General features: G+C 36.3%; 1 protein-coding gene across 1 annotated transcript; it reads left to right on the plus strand.

Annotated features, from left to right (window-relative positions):
• Window positions 1-248: 248 nt before the first annotated feature.
• LOC121744755 (nuclear pore complex protein NUP107-like) lies at window positions 249-12,618 on the plus strand. The gene is made up of 24 exons (XM_042138378.1): window positions 249-485; window positions 1,269-1,594; window positions 2,335-2,404; window positions 2,800-2,915; window positions 3,181-3,212; window positions 3,379-3,504; window positions 5,230-5,388; window positions 6,349-6,441; window positions 6,538-6,705; window positions 7,044-7,142; window positions 7,359-7,591; window positions 7,676-7,733; window positions 8,224-8,312; window positions 8,439-8,570; window positions 8,686-8,808; window positions 9,099-9,197; window positions 9,278-9,466; window positions 9,816-9,990; window positions 10,078-10,234; window positions 10,422-10,624; window positions 11,191-11,332; window positions 11,664-11,824; window positions 11,993-12,109; window positions 12,272-12,618. Exons 1-24 carry the CDS (start codon window positions 406-408, stop codon window positions 12,338-12,340), a joined length of 3,216 nt encoding a protein of 1,071 aa, XP_041994312.1. The 5' UTR covers window positions 249-405; the 3' UTR covers window positions 12,341-12,618.
• The last annotated feature ends 3,370 nt before the right edge of the window (window positions 12,619-15,988 follow it).

Raw genomic sequence — 15,988 nt, forward strand, 5'->3', positions numbered from 1 at the left:
AGAAGTTATATTAAGTTAGATTTAATTTTAAATATATATAATGTCATCTTATTCCTTAGTTTAATCTATAAACTTAGTAGTATGGTTTAATTATAAGCGAATTAAAATATGGCACCTAAAATATGATTTTTCGATCATATTGAACCCAAAACGTGATTATTTGAACATTAGATACCAATTACCAAAGCTTACACTATTTTTTAGTTTACTCAATATTTTTTCCGAAGCCTATATTGTAAATTAGCTTCAAAATTAGAGAAATGTAATTCCTATAGTCGGACGAAATAATACTGCTGCAAATCCTCTAGAATTAAACCCTTCCCGCCTGTAAAGCCCTAACTTGGGTTATAGTTTCATCCTCAGTCGGCATCAGGAAATCATCATTTCGAGCTAATTTCTCTACCCATGGAGGTCGACATGGATGTTTCTCCCAGCTATTTCGACCCAGAGAACCTCAGCAGTAGAGAGCGGTTCCGTCGATACGGGTAATTTGATTTATTTTCCTGATTCTATTGATTGTGGGCATCGATTTTGTTGTATGTTTTTTGAGTTTCTATGCGCTATGCTTGGAGTTAGGATCTGCATTTGCAAATTTCGAGCTCGCATAATGTTTGTTTTCTCAAAATTTGGGAGTTTGCCTGTTGTTCCCTGCTTCTTTTGGTAGAATTATCCATAATCTGTCAAAGTTCTCGTAGTGGATTATATGGATCAGAGCCGGAGGTATTGTCACGAAGATCTATTTTTTCCCCGTCCCACAATAGGAGTTACATTTGTTGTGGGCACGGGCTTTAAGAAATGTAAAGAATAGTTGGTTGAAAATGTTAGTGGAATATGTGGTCCAATTTTTTTAAATTGGTTTTATAATAGAATGAGTTAGTGGAATGTGGTGAAAGTGAAATGTGACTCTTATTGTGGGATGGACTGAAATGGAAAAATGTGACTCTTATTGTGGGACAGAAGGAATATCTGTTTATATGCTGCATCTCTTATTTGGGAGCAGATTATATCTTTAATGAGTTACGGTACAGAAATAGACTAAGACTCCATTTCAGATTGGACTAAAGAAATAATACAAGTGTGTTCAAATATCTCAATTCATCAAATTTCAAACAAGTGTCTCCTTTGATATTCTGGAGCTATAGAATGCTGTCTTGACGCAAGTGTTGAATTTGGGAGATATTTATTGAAACTAGCTATTTAAATATTATGAGTTTTATGTATTTTATGTGATGGGTTACTGGAGTTAAAAAAGATATCAACATGTGCAGGAAAAGACATCCTGGCTCTAGCCTATCTCCTCATCATGATAATTCGGCTTCAAGATTCAGTAATGCTGCATTATTTCTTGAAAACATTAAACATGAGGTTGAGATGCATGAGACGGATTTTGGAGGAACACCTTTTGAATCTGCTGCTAAAAGGAGATCTTACCATGATGGTTATGGAGTTTCCACAGTTGATGATGACATTGATATGATACGCAGGAGGGGAAGTGAATCTCTTAAGGTCTGCAAGAAGGAAGAAGATGAGCACATTGAAAGTGCAGATACGACTTTCTCTTTGTTTGCTTCTCTATTGGATTCTGGTCTTCAAGGTACTTAATTGTGTTGTATGGCTTATGAAATTTTCAACTTGTGTTGAGGCTTTGAGGGATGTCTTAGCAGATACAGACATTCCACATATTTGTTTTATACTACTAACTTTGGCTGGTGTAGGGTAGAAGTGACCATACTTGACCTCTGTTTGGAACTTTGGATATTGTTTTATGTTTTATTATTTTCACGTCCATGATGAGCTGTTTGCTGTATAGAATGATGGATTTTATGTGGACTCGTAGATTATATATGTCTCAAAACATTTCTAGAGCCCTTAAAACGTGCAATTTTTTTTCTCTATATTGCTTTATATGCAAGATGAACAAGCACATATTCATGAGTTCTCAGCACTGGTAACTGAGGAGATAATAAAGAATTATAGACCTAGGGGCATGATCTGTTGGAGGTAGATGCTAAAGTTTCTGTTATGAGTAATGAGTTTATCGTGCAACAAGAACAAATTTTAGTTGGGCATAGAGACGTATAAAATGAACCAATAAGCTAGTTACTATTCTATGATAACATAGCTGGAGTCTAATTGTTCTATATGCATCTGTAAGCCACACTTGCATGTTGGTATTCTTGCGTTGATAAGAAAATGTTAATTTTTGCCACATGTTCATATACATTGTTTGTTGCACTTAAGGAAGCTTACTTACAACTTTTGGCACATTGTTGAGCCAACAACTGTATTAATTTCAAGTAATTGACTTGTCAGTTTGCTGTTTGTATTCTGCAGGGTTGATGCCTATCCCTGATCTGATACTACGTTTTGAGAGTTCATGCCGCAGTGTTTCAGAGTCAATTAGGTGTTTATATTTTTAACTTAAATACGGCTCTCATCAGTTAATAGATTTTTTCCATAATTTTTTCGGAGGGTTGAGGAGAATTTGTGGTTGGTATTGGTTTTCCGTTTTACATTGTTTCTCTTGCTATCCAGATGCTGTTGGTACTTGGTATTAACTACATATTATATGCATTTTGATGAATTCTAAATAGCAGGCTTTGCGTGAAGGGTGGTTGAATCTTTTGCTGAACCTGGAGAAATCATAGTCAATGCTAAACTCTCTATAGATGCTTATGTTTGGCTTGTTCATTCATCTAATGTGTGCCACCATTTGCTCCCTTTAGTTGGTGAAGAAAAAGATGAAATAATTTTTAGAGATTCCAATTTGCATAATGGCCAATCTGTTGTTGGGTGCAGATATGGTGCCAACGAGAGGTATAGAATAATCGAGGATAAGTTAATGAGGAAGAAAGCTCGATTCTTGCTTGATGAAGCTGCCTCGTGGTCTCTTCTATGGTATTTATACGGGAAGGGTAATATGCTTAACTGAAAAGAACTTTTATGTTCTTGCATCTACTTCTTAATAGTATCGTTTTCGAAATTCCATACTCTCCATATTAGTAAAACCTTGGAAGTTAACCTAATATTGTATTGAGTCCTGAAGCATCTTGTTGTCTGTCTGAATCAAACACTTCAGCCTTCAAGTTTGTTCTTTGTTTGTTTGTATGTTAATGATTTTTTTTTTATGTTTCCAAAGGCAAAATATAAAGCTAAGGTATTTTCTTATTTTTTGTGCAGGAAATGAAGAACTCAGAAATGATCTATTCCTGGTATCCATAATTTAACAACATCATGTGCAGCATGATAGGATTCACTTTAAATTCGTTTTTAGTCATATAGTTTTTCATATGTCATCGACTCATTGCTAGAGTATTCTCAGTTCTGACATAGTCCTGTTGGTTTGTTATACATGCTAAATGAGATACTTTATGACAGTTCCCAACAACTTCCCATTTGGAGGCATTTCAATTTGTTATAGAAGATTATACAGCACAGTTATGTCTTAGGATTGTTCAGTGGCTGGAAGGTTTAGCTTCTAAAGCGCTTGATTTGGATAATAAGGTAATATGTGCCCCAATACGTTCATGGTTGTAACAGATTATGATGAGAGTAGTACAAACATTTCACTCTTATCTGTGGGTGTGCATCTGCTTATTTTAACACTGGTTTCTGGTGGTATTAATTATTTTGCCTTGAATGGTTTACATCTCTGGAGTCCCTGTACGTTGTCAATAGTTTGTTAGTGTTCTCTTCTGAAAGGATATTTTTATCTTTCTGGGCAGCTTATTAGACATGTTCTGTGGCTACGAATAATGATTCTGGAATGTTCATACCAAAACAAATTCTTTTTTGTTAGGAACTAATGTTCCACTTGATAATAATATTGAGAAAACAAAGCGATAATTTGGGTGTTTTATGGCATAAGTAGCTTACCACCTTGTCAGGTGGAACATATCGTGCTAATCTGATACTCCCTCCGTTACATGTAATAGAGGCGTTTCATTTTCTTTACTCATTTTGGAAAAATAAAAACAAATAGTTAAAGTGGAGAAAAAGTAAAGTAAGAGAGAGAATAATGCAGAGAAGATTACTCCTTCCGTCCCACGATAGGAGTCACATTTGGTATGAGCACGAGTTTTAAGAAATGTAAAGAACAGTGAGTTGGAAAAGTTAGTTGAATATGAGGTCCACTTTTTATATTGGTTTTATAATAGAATGTGAGTGAAGTGAGTTAGTGGAATGTGAGACCTACTAACTATTTATGTTAAAAGTGAAATGTGATACTAACCATTTATGGTAAAAGTGAAACGTGACTCTTATTGTGAGACGAACCCAAATGGAAAAATGTAACTCTTATTGTGGGTCCCACTCAAGATGGCCACATCTTGAGGGGCACGGAGTTTTAGGTGGAATAGTTGTTTGTGATAAAGTAAAGTGGAAAAAGTGATTGAATATTTTAATGAGGAGAGAGTAGAGAGTAGAGATGTATTTAATTCCAACATAAAAAGTGGACATCTTGAATGAGCCAAACTAAAAAGGAAAGCTGGACATCTTGAATCCGACAGAGGGAGTATTATTTTTTCAATATGAGTGCAGAAAATGAAACGTCTCTATTAAGGCGGAACGGAGGGAGTATTAAACTATATGAGAGGCAAGGGGCTACGTTTATTGGGAATCTTTTTTTTGGGATTAATCCCAAAGTAGTAAAATCTTATGTTCACTTAGGATTGTATGGCCTAAAACTCATGTACAACTCATTACTCTATAGTTCGTCTATATTTAATGTCTAGTTTGTGGAACTTGTTCTGCATAGCATATTTGTTGTATACTTAAATAAGCAGGTGTAAAGCTAATCACAGTTGGATAATCATGCTCGATGTGTATAGTCATGTGTAAAAAGTTAATTCAATTGTCTAACTTATAGACGAATCTTACTTGGATGTATTCTGTAAATCTTTTGATGTCCGTGGGAAACTATATTATCTTTGTCCTTTAGCCTCCTGCTAAGGATTTACAGGATCAATATTCATAAATCATAACCAGTAACTACATGCTTGATTTTATACTAATCCTGCCAAATTAGTTAGGATATACTATATAACTAAATAACTAAGTTCCACATATGTAGCTATATTCATGATTATATAGTGAAGTACTATCTGCTCTTGTACTAAAGCATTTATGCCATTACTGTGCCTCACATCAGTATGTTGCCCCATACAAAGTCTTCAGAGGTTTCAAAGATTACTTCCTCATGGAGAATTGTTATTTTTCATTTTTTTTCAGGTCAGGGGGTCTCATGTTGGCACTTACCTTCCAAGTTCTGGAGTTTGGCATCATACACAAAGACATCTTAAAAGAGGTGCCTCAAATCAAAAGACAATTCATCACTTGGATTTTGATGCACCAACACGTGAACATGCTCAGCAGCTGCTTGATGATAAAGTACATTTCTGCATAAATTTTTTTGGTATATGAATACATATATAGATGAGGCCAAAATGTCACCTCACTTACATCAGCCATAACCTTATAATCTATGCTTATTTCTTTAAATGCTTAACTTGCTTGATTGTTAGTCTCCAATTTTGTCACGATTGTTTGTTTGTTGTTGGTCTTTTTTGTGTTACTCTTGTTCTATTATAGTGCTGTTTTACATCCTTGTAAAGTCGAGCAGACATTGTATTTCCTTTGGCTTTTACCTGGCAGAGCTGTATGGAGCCTATCAGACACTTCCATATATACTGTACAACAAATTCAGTTTTGAATAGTACTACTAAATTCTATTCATAATCTCTCTTTAATGCTTAGTAGTTAGATGGTACCTAGAATCAATTAAGTGGAAATCAGTTCAAGAATCTCAATACAATCAAGAGACAACAATAACTATTAGAATGTTAAGAGGGCATGGGAACTTGTAGATTCGTTTAGGATGAAGAAAGAAAATGTAATTAATATATTAGGAAAAATAACCGTTTAATATGATGATTTACAGTTCTCTTTATTTTTGCTTTAAGTTAACAGTATTTTAGTTTCAAGTTTTCCTTATGTTTACCAAACTGTTTTCTATGCCTGTCTCCTGCCATATTCTTTTTTCTTTTGTTCGAGTACTTTATCTTTTATACATGTTCTTGCTGAAAGTAGATTCTATTTTGGCGATGAATAATGCTTCCTTGGCATATGATGTAACGGCACTAATTGATATTCTTTTCTAATTGATATTCTTTTCATCCATGATTCGTGGCCCTGTGGCATTTCAAATATATTTTTAGTTGTTGGGGAATCATATATGCAACTTATTAGTATCTCTTTTAATTGGTTCCACATTATTATGTTAAATAACCTTTTATTAGTCATAACCGTTGCATGCTGATTCTTACAAATGGATTTTTTTTCCAATAATAGAAACAAGATGAAGCCCTTTTAGAAGATGTCTGGACTCTTCTGAGAGCTGGGAGACTAGAAGAGGCTTGTAATCTTTGCCGGTCTGCTGGACAGGTATGAAGTTCTTCAGCAGTTTTAGATTTATTTATCTTTGTTCCAAATGCCAAAAACCAGAGTTTCTTATGTCCGGTGGAAACTTTTCTTTGGCAGCCATGGAGGGCTGCGAGTTTATCTCCTTTTGGGGATTCCAATTTATCACCGTCACTTGAAGTCTTAGAGAAAAATGGCAAGAACAGAATGTTGCAGGCCATTGAACTAGAAAGTGGAATTGGTCATCAGTGGTATCTTTGGAAATGGGCTTCCTATTGTGCATCTGAAGTAAGTAGTATGCCAAAGTCATTGCTTTAATGGTTTGTCATATGATATGTACACATTTATAGATAAACTGATGGATTTTATAAAGCTGCTTCTTTAAATACTAAATAGTAATGTCCGAATCTAACATTGCTTTATCCAATCCTTAAACCCTACAGACTTAACTGTGTAAGATATAGAATCTCTTGAGTTTTCTAAATTGAAAAGCACTTGGAAATTTTAGCACCTTCAATTAGGGTGCAAATTTACAGATTTTTTTTGAATATGTGCATTCCTGCATAGTCATGATCTACATTGTACTGTTGAGCTGACTTTCATTTCCTGGTTTTGTTCTATTTGAGAAAATTGCTGAGCAAGATGGTGGCAAATATGAAAGTGCAGTATATGCGTCCAAATGCAGCAATTTGAAGCGCCTTCTACCAGTTTGCACTGAATGGGAGGTTTGTCTCTAGGAAATCTTATAGTACAATTTTCTCTTCCCTCCACAAAGAAACGAAACTGCTGCATGCATGTTCCCACTGTGTTACCTCTTCTGTGCTGGGCTGGTGGTAGGGATGGAATTGTATATAAATCTCTGATTCTCTGGTGATATTTCCATGAGAAAGCAAACTTTTTACTAAGTTGGTATTACACATGTCATCTTTCTGTCTTTTCAGTCCGCATGCTGGGCAATGGCTAAATCATGGCTTGATGTCCAAGTTGATATCCGCATAGCTAGCTTGCGGCGAGGTGAAGATGGCCAATTCAATAATTTTGAAGAAGCAATTGGTCGAAGTCCACGGCAAGGAAATATTGTATCTCAGCCCAGTGGACCAAATAGTTGGCCACTTCATGTGCTGAATCAGCAACCAACGAATCTTTCATCACTGCTACAGAAGCTTCATTCTAGGTACATGCATCAGGCTTCGGGAATTTAAATTTTCCTTTATTGTCAACAACTGATATTGTGTAACCCCATCTTGTATACTATTAGTGATACTGTGCATGAAGCTGTTACTCGAGCATGCAAGGATCAGCAAAGGCAAATTGAGGTAACAAGCGTTGTGGATGGGACTTTTTATCCGTGCTTAAAGTATTAGTTCCATTTCATATTGTTAACTTCCAGAAGATGCTTGTTTACTAAAAATGACTGACTTGACATTATACCTGCCTGCAATTGCACCACCTTTGGAGATAGTCTTTGATTTTTTTTTTTCACTTCTTCCTTTAATTTTTGCATTTTGGCTTACTTAGGCAATGTGAAATAACCTACTCCATGAACAATATCATGAAATGAAAAGCTTTTGCCATTCTGGTCATATGCTGACACTCTTTCACTTCATGGACATTTAACTGGAGTGTTATTTCTATATATCTATTTATTTATTTATTTATTTTTTTACAAATCTGTTTTTGTGTTCTGGTGTGGTGTTTTGCAAGATAGCAAATTATATTTCATTTATGGGAAGATAAGTTCCAATGTCCTACATGATGCAACATGTCAGTTACTGCAAGGAATTGTTGACAATATCCTCTGCGCAGATGAATCTTATGTTAGGAGACATACCCCATTTGCTGGACCTCATATACTCTTGGGTATCACCTTCAGAGGATGACGGAAATATGTTCAGGTGGTACTTACATTCTATTATTCTGTTATTTAATATAGATGCTTCATGAACCATGCAGAATCTCATTATTTATTGTTTGCGAATCGTTATTAATATAACTCTGCTGGACATGCATCTTTTTCTCAGGCCTCATGGTGATCCACAGATGATGCGCTTTGGTGCACACTTAGTCTTGGTGCTTCGCTACTTGCACGCAGATCAAATGACAGATACTTTCAAAGAGAAGATAATGACAGTTGGTGATTTAATTATTCACATGTGAGTGGATAGTTGTTTAGATGGTCTAACTGTTGGGGGTTTCTGTAGATGCAAATATGTCAGTGAAATTTATCCTCTCTGAGTTTGTGTAATTTGTTGGGTGATGGTCTTTCAGGTATGCAATGTTCCTGTTTACTACGCAGCATGAGGAGTTAGTTGGAATATATGCATCTCAGCTTGCCCGCCATCGCTGTGTCGATCTATATGTCCATATGATGGAGTTGAGGCTTAGTAGCAGGTATGCAGTTATGGGTACTAATCATGATGTTCTTTATTTTGTTATATGTGATTTATTTATTGATGTTTTAGAATTGGCCTTCATAAAAGAATTTCTCTTTCTGCTACATGCATTGCGAGTCTTTACACTCATGACCCATTGGTATTAGATGGATGATCCATCAGTGGGCACCATGTATGCACAATAATGTTGTTACGTAGCTGGGATTGTGTAAAACATCATTCGTTTTGTCTGTTCATATAGCTCCTTAAATTAGTAGCATAATTTTGTTGCATCTTCTCCATATGCAGTGTGCATGTCAGATACAAGATCTTTATTTCAGCTATTGAGTATTTACCTTTTTCTCCCGATGATGACTTGAAAGGCAGTTTTGAGGAAATCATTGAGAGGTATGCTCAGTTTATTTTAAAACTCATTACTAATTTTGACATCGACAAACTGTTCATGTGGTCAATGTTTTGCATCACAGAATTTTGTCCCGGTCTCGTCAAATTAGTGCTGGAAAGCATGACAAAACCTCTGACATTGCAGAGCATCATCGCTTGCAAAGCCAACAGAAAGCTATGGTCGTTCAGTGGCTTTGCTTTACACCTCCTTCCACAATTAATGATGCCAGAGCTGTTACTGCGAAGCTTTTCCTTCGTGCACTAATGCATAGGTAGTTGGTTTATCTATCCTATTCTTCAAGAGTTTGATTTAGAATGAAATCTGTCTGAACTGTGATATTTTCACAGTAGGCTGAGATTCCTTGAATTTTTATTTTTAAATTCCAGTGTGCTCTTTATGACATTCACACCACATACATGACTTTGGGGAACACCACATACATGACTTTGGGGAACTTGGTTGACTTATTAATTATTTGTGTATTACTTACTACTTTTCTTTGGCTGCTTTAGTATTTTCTAGAAAAGCACACCTTCATGATCTTTTTGCTTTATTTAATCGTAGCTTTCATTTTCACACTTGTGTTTTAGTTGAGTGATTGGTTTCTTCTGGTGATATAGCAATTTGCTGTTCCGGGAGTTCGCCCTTATATCTATGTGGAGGGTACCTGCAGTACCGATTGGGGCTCACACAGTGCTTAGTTTACTTGCTGAACCTTTGAAACAACAAACAGAACTTCTCCATTCTAACGAAGATCGTGATGTTTCTGAAAGTTTCAGAGAATTCCAGGATTGGGTATGTCTTTCACATTAAGTCTGGCTGTTATTGATATTATAATAACCTCTATTGCTGACTCCTCCAGAGTTTTATTGTAATAATCAGAGTGAGTACTTCTCTTGCGATGCAAAATATCGCAAGTGGCTAAAAGTTAAACTAGAAAATGCCGAGGTTTCACCTGGTGAACTGTCGCCCGAGGAAAAACAGAGGGAAGTTACTGCAGCTAGAGAATCTCTCGAGTCTTCATTTTCTCTGCTACTAAGTGAGCTATTCCACTCTGCTTATCTACATTTCCGTGGAGCAATTAGGGAATTAGTCTAGATGTTGTTTTGTAAGAGATTTGTTGTTTACGCTTTTCATCATGAATATGTCCAATGCGAGACATCTAAAACAATGTTTGACACTGTGACTGCGAACTGACAGTTGTTCATACTTGTGATTGTCTTTAGGAAACAATGATCCTTGGCTCATTCCAACTCAAGATCATTTGCACGAATCGGTGGAATCTGTCTACCTAGAACTGCATGCCACAGCTGTTTTATTACTACCTTCTGGTGAGTGTATGACACCTGATGCTACATTGTGCACAACATTGACAAGCGCCCTTTACTCGTCAGTAAGTGAAGAAGAAGTTCTGCGTCGAGAATTGATGGTAAAAATTATAACTTCCATCTTTAAATTCTTTCCTCAGTTTTTAAGGAATTTGGGAAAATCGCAAGTGCCAAATTGCTGCTCTTAAGCATTTACCTGTTTTAATGTTACTTGTGGTTGGCTACCCTCCTATGTTTTGGAGGATTCCCAAATGTACCTTATGTAATTTGCTCGCTACTTGTCATGGATTGAGATAGTCATAGACATGTACGTGTACTTCTCTGTCCTTGGTAATTATAGTTGTAAATAATCATCAATCTCTTGAATTCGGAAAGAGTTAATGATAACAAGCAAACCATAAATATAAACACAGTTTAGCAATTTGGCCTACATCTGAGGATGAATGCTTAAAGAAAACAGCAGATACTGTTTTCTATATTGTATCAAACCCTGCTGATATAGAGTGGAAAACAATGAGAACAATAAATCAATCAAATCCATCAAGAACCAGATTATATATAATCATAAATTCAAAATGACATGATTTTTAAGTATTTCAAATTGTTATGTCTTACAGTTATTCCAAAGAATCAGCTTTGAGTTTTAGAGTTGTTTGTATGTCTGCAGGCAAATGTGGCCATCTCTCCGGGAGAGAACTCTTGTATTGAAGTTGTTCTTCGCTGCTTGGCAGCAGAGGGTGATGGGCTTGGACTACATGATCTCAATGATGGTGGTATTCTGGCTACTGTCATGGCTGCTGGGTTCAAAGGTATGGTTGTCCTAGTTATCGTCTTATTGCAAGATAGGCGTATTGGATTTAAATTATTTCTATGGTACCAAAATTACTTGCTGAGTTAATTTTAAATCTGCATATGTGAAATATATGGTTCTCTGCCTTAGGTCTTTTGTTGCCTCTGTTTCCAAGCATTATGTGGGTTCTTAATGCTGAATGTTGCTGGCCTAGTTGATTTCAAATTAGAGTGAAAATAGATAACTTTGATTTGGATAGTCTTTGTATCTATAGCTGCCTGCATGGTTGTTCTTCAGTTCTTGATACTCATGAGGTGTGTGCACATTTTGAAAAAAATTCTCCATGTCAGGAGAGCTTGCTCGTTTTCAAGCTGGTGTAACGTTGGAGATCTCCCGCTTGGATGCTTGGTATTCAAGTGCCAATGGTTCTCTGGATGGGCCAGCGACGTATATAGTTCGTGGCCTGTGTCGCAAGTGTTGCATTCCAGAGATTGTTCTTCGATGTATGGAGGTAATGCAAATTACTTGTTTAATCATGTTGAGTCAATCAGGTATAAGTAAGTGCTGCAGTTGTTTAAAAAGTAATCAGACTATTATTTCATAACTCCATTTGGTGTTAAGACTTTTTAGGGAAAATGTGCTTTGATACTTGTCATAAATGTATTTGTGAATGCTATAGGTATCTGTTTCACTAATGGAGTCTGGGTATCGACCAGAGAGGCATCACGAGTTAATTGAGCTTGTCACCTCTCCTGAAACTGATTTTCTCCATTTATTTAGCAAGGGGCAGTTGCAGGTAAGTTTCCTCTCAACTTTTCTACTTCCCATTGAGCATATAATTGCTAGATGCCTGAACCAGTGATTGCTCATGCTAAGAAATGAACAAATAAGACCTGTTTCTGTAATCCTTCCCCAAAAGTAGCATGGTGATTAGTATTGGACATTTGTGTATATGCAGGAACTCCTCCTGTTTGAGAGAGAATATTCAATAAATGAGATGGATCTTGAGGAATTGCCAAGCTCTTGAGTAGCACGATTTCGAATCCCGCGCCACTGAAGCCCGATGAAAGAAAAATTAACGGCATTCATAGACCTACCACCACCGCCCAGCCCTAGGCACCATTTTCTTGGTAAATGGTACAGAAATTCAAAGCTATATATGGCTTAGTCGTGTAGCACATACTCACAATTTGCATTAAATCGAGAGGACATGTTTTAACACTTTCTGAGCTTTGGAAGCACTTTTTCTTGCATAGATTGTGATTTGTGACTTGTTTGAAAGGCCGTTGATTATTGGTGACTGAATCTGCTCTAATATTGTTTAAGCAGTTAAATTTAAGATCGATGATTTTGTAAGGGGGGATGAAAAGGCTATTAAGTGTTGTCAATCGTCATTCACACCATTTCTAAGTGACTAGTTAAGTAAGTCTGTTTCGAAGTATGGAGCTCCGTCAAACATCACCAGAATCTGTTTTGGACGTAGAGGAGCAGGAACACCACTCCTAGAACAACTGCAACCGGGGCACATTTCCGTATCAGAGCCTATCAAACCCTAATAGAAACAATTCACTTAACTGATGAACATAATGAATGATCAACTACATTTGGTTTTCATCAGAATTGTGGTGATTGGATCCGACCCATGTCACTCAACTTGAGATCGAAGCAAACTGACCTGTCGATTTAAGTCCTTCGCCGTATCTGCATACATGCGGGATTCAGATGTCAAGCGACTGGACATCTGGCTGACCTCTGCAAAGTTTATATTAGAAAGATACAAAATCAACTATTTGAATGGAAAAACATAAGACCAAGACATGATAATGACAACTTGACAGATGCCTAGAGCTCCCGAGTAGAAAGTCTCATAACACAAATCTTAAAGTAAAAAGCATGCATGCTCACATGTACAACTAGAAAATGCCATAGAGAAGATGATCAAAACGACTGAACTAAAAAAGTAGTCCAACAAATACTAATAACAGAAACCATGTGACTGAGCAGCAGTTTCTATCTGATTCCCATTCAAATTAATTTTTGAGGTCTGAAAGGCAAGTTTCTTAGGATAAGCACGATCACACATCGTCAAATAGCATACACGCTCTTCAATGATATAACTACACCTCAAGTTAAGGACTTAAATTCAAGTGGAAGAAGAGAAGTAGATAACACCACCAAGTATATGAAAATTACTATCTGATGGCAATATCATGGCATCATAAAGAAATCACTGAAAATGTTAATTGACATTCCAAGATAATATGCATTTCCATTACTGTTGAAGAACCTTGGTAACCCCAAGAACAGATTCAGTGGACACCAATCATTCTCTGAATGAAGATTTCAAATGCAAATGGTATGAAATTAATAAAGTAAAAAATAATGTGGAATTGTTCTCTTACTTACTACTAAAAAGGAGTGAATAGAAAATGTAGGTTTGTCACTTATAATGATTTTGGATACTGGAATATATATGGCCCTGTTTCAATCGACATTCTCGATGGCACATTCTGTCTGTTTGTAAAAGTCAGCATCTTGCACATCACGGCCATCATCCAATCCCTCTACTAACGGAAGGCCATCAACAGCACGACCTATCATTGTCAGTTTCACCATCTTTTTGTATGCCTCACGGCTACAACATAATTAGCAAAATAATAATTAGTCCTGTGACTAATTAAATTTTCAAATGAATCATATATCTCCAACAGTTTGATAAATACATACATGTTCTGCATACAGTTCTAGCATATCTTAAGAAATGGAGATGAGATTAAGAGAGGAAATCAAAAGTTCATGCCAGTAAGGAATTGTTAGTTCTTCAGATGCCAAGTATACTAAGTTTTCGGAGAAAAACTTCACCTCAAAGAATATATTTGGTGTTAAAATAGAATTATCAAAGAAAATAACCATACCAGCATAATAATACTCCCTCCGTCCCACTTCCCACTATCATTGAGTCGTATTCCTTTTTATGGGTGCCCCACTATAGTTGAATCATTTAATTTTTATTTTTTTTTGGCAAAATGATATTTATTACTCCCTCCGTCCCGCACTACTCGCACTTATTTCCTTTTTGGATTCCCAAGTTACTTGCACTCTTTCCATTTTTAGTAAAAAATTTCACCTACAGCCGTCATTTTTTACTTTCCTATACACTCATTCCTTAATCTCCGTGCCGAAAAGGAAATGAGCGAGTAGCCCGGGACGGAGGGAGTACTACTTTATTCTCATTATCTGATTACGTTATTCTTTCACATACTTTATTCTCTCCCCCACTTGACTCATTAAACACCATTTTCTTAAATCTATAGTGGGACGGAGGAGTATAACAATAATGTGAGTACAAAAACAATTCAGCCTGCTTATTCTACAAGTACATTTCGTGCTAGGGAAAAGGAAATCGGCTTATAGAACATCAAGCCCGAACAAGTGACAATCATATGGGAAATCGGGTTTGTAGGGTATTTTATGTTTAAAATAACGTAAATGTACCCATTTTGTTATCTCTTCCATATATAGGAAAAACGCCATCTACATTGGCGTGTTTATAAGTGAAGACGCCACCCGTTTTGGCGTTTTACAATTTAGAACCGTATGTCGTCGTATTTTATATAAGTATAGGTACGTTAAAAAACGCCGACGGGGTTGGCGTGTTACCTAAAAAACACCACAGCCGTCTGCGTGTTTTATGCCTAAAAATGCCACAGATGTAGGCGTGTTTTATTTTAAAAATGCCATCTTGGTTGGCGTTTTTAGGAGAAACGCCAACCAGATTGGCGAGTCAATACAAAATGTGCGCTCCATCGTGGGAAAAAATTGGCCGAAACTACAAACTCTAAAACGCCCATGGGAGTGGCGTTTTTCAATAAATAAACAACTGTCAACAGACAATGCACTGTGTGTGTGTGTTTGAGCGAGAGTGAGTGATAGAATAAAAATAAAACTAAATGGATATAAAAGGATGGTATGGTGGAGAGAGCACATGAGACTGACAGAGCAGCTCAGACTAAAGTGAAGATAAGGAGGGAGGGAGAGGGAGGGGGAGAGAGAGAGAGAGATATTAAATGAAGATTGGGGGAAACAGTGCCATCAATTTGGATTCTAAACCATGGATGAATGAGAGGAAAAGGGGAGAGACCATTAAATTGTTGCAAACAAGAAAGCGACACAAATCAACAAGACAGAGGAAATAGGCCTTAGCCATTTTTGAGCCTTTCATTTCCATGTGTGTGCGTTTCTGAAGATAAATAGCAATCGGAATATATCGATTTTTCACATATATTATGTTGCTATTTTGTTAAATTCTTACTGTGTGTATTGTTATGTTGCTATTTGTTAAACTCTTAGTATTTGTCTCACACATATACTTATGTTGCTATTATTAAATTCTTATATTTGTCTCACACATTTTCCTAGTGGAGTACTACTTAATTAGGGAATGGTCATGTTTTATTGTATAAGTATGAAATAAGAGGTTGGTGTCAAAACTTTTCCGACACTCGAACATATTGTTTCTCGATTGCCATATAAGCGTGATAACAAAACATGTATTTTCTTGATGCCATTTGTATGCATTTTTTTTAATAGGATCGCAAAATCAGCTGCCATATAAGAGTGATAACAAAACATGTATTTTATTGATGCCATTTGTATGCATTTTTTTTAATAGGAC

The sequence above is a fragment of the Salvia splendens genome, chromosome 8, assembly GCF_004379255.2.
Source record: "Salvia splendens isolate huo1 chromosome 8, SspV2, whole genome shotgun sequence".
NCBI lineage: Eukaryota > Viridiplantae > Streptophyta > Magnoliopsida > Lamiales > Lamiaceae > Salvia > Salvia splendens.

What these genes read in the sequence shown, in the direction of transcription:
- LOC121744755 (XM_042138378.1), top strand. Translation starts at nt 406, where the DNA reads ATGGAGGTCGACATGGATGTTTCTCCCAGCTATTTCGACCCAGAGAAC. An exon ending in GAGCGGTTCCGTCGATACGG is followed by an intron (nt 486 to 1,268) that starts GTAATTTGATTT and finishes CAACATGTGCAG; the next exon opens with GAAAAGACATCCTGGCTCTA. An exon ending in AGTGTTTCAGAGTCAATTAG is followed by an intron (nt 2,405 to 2,799) that starts GTGTTTATATTT and finishes TGTTGGGTGCAG; the next exon opens with ATATGGTGCCAACGAGAGGT.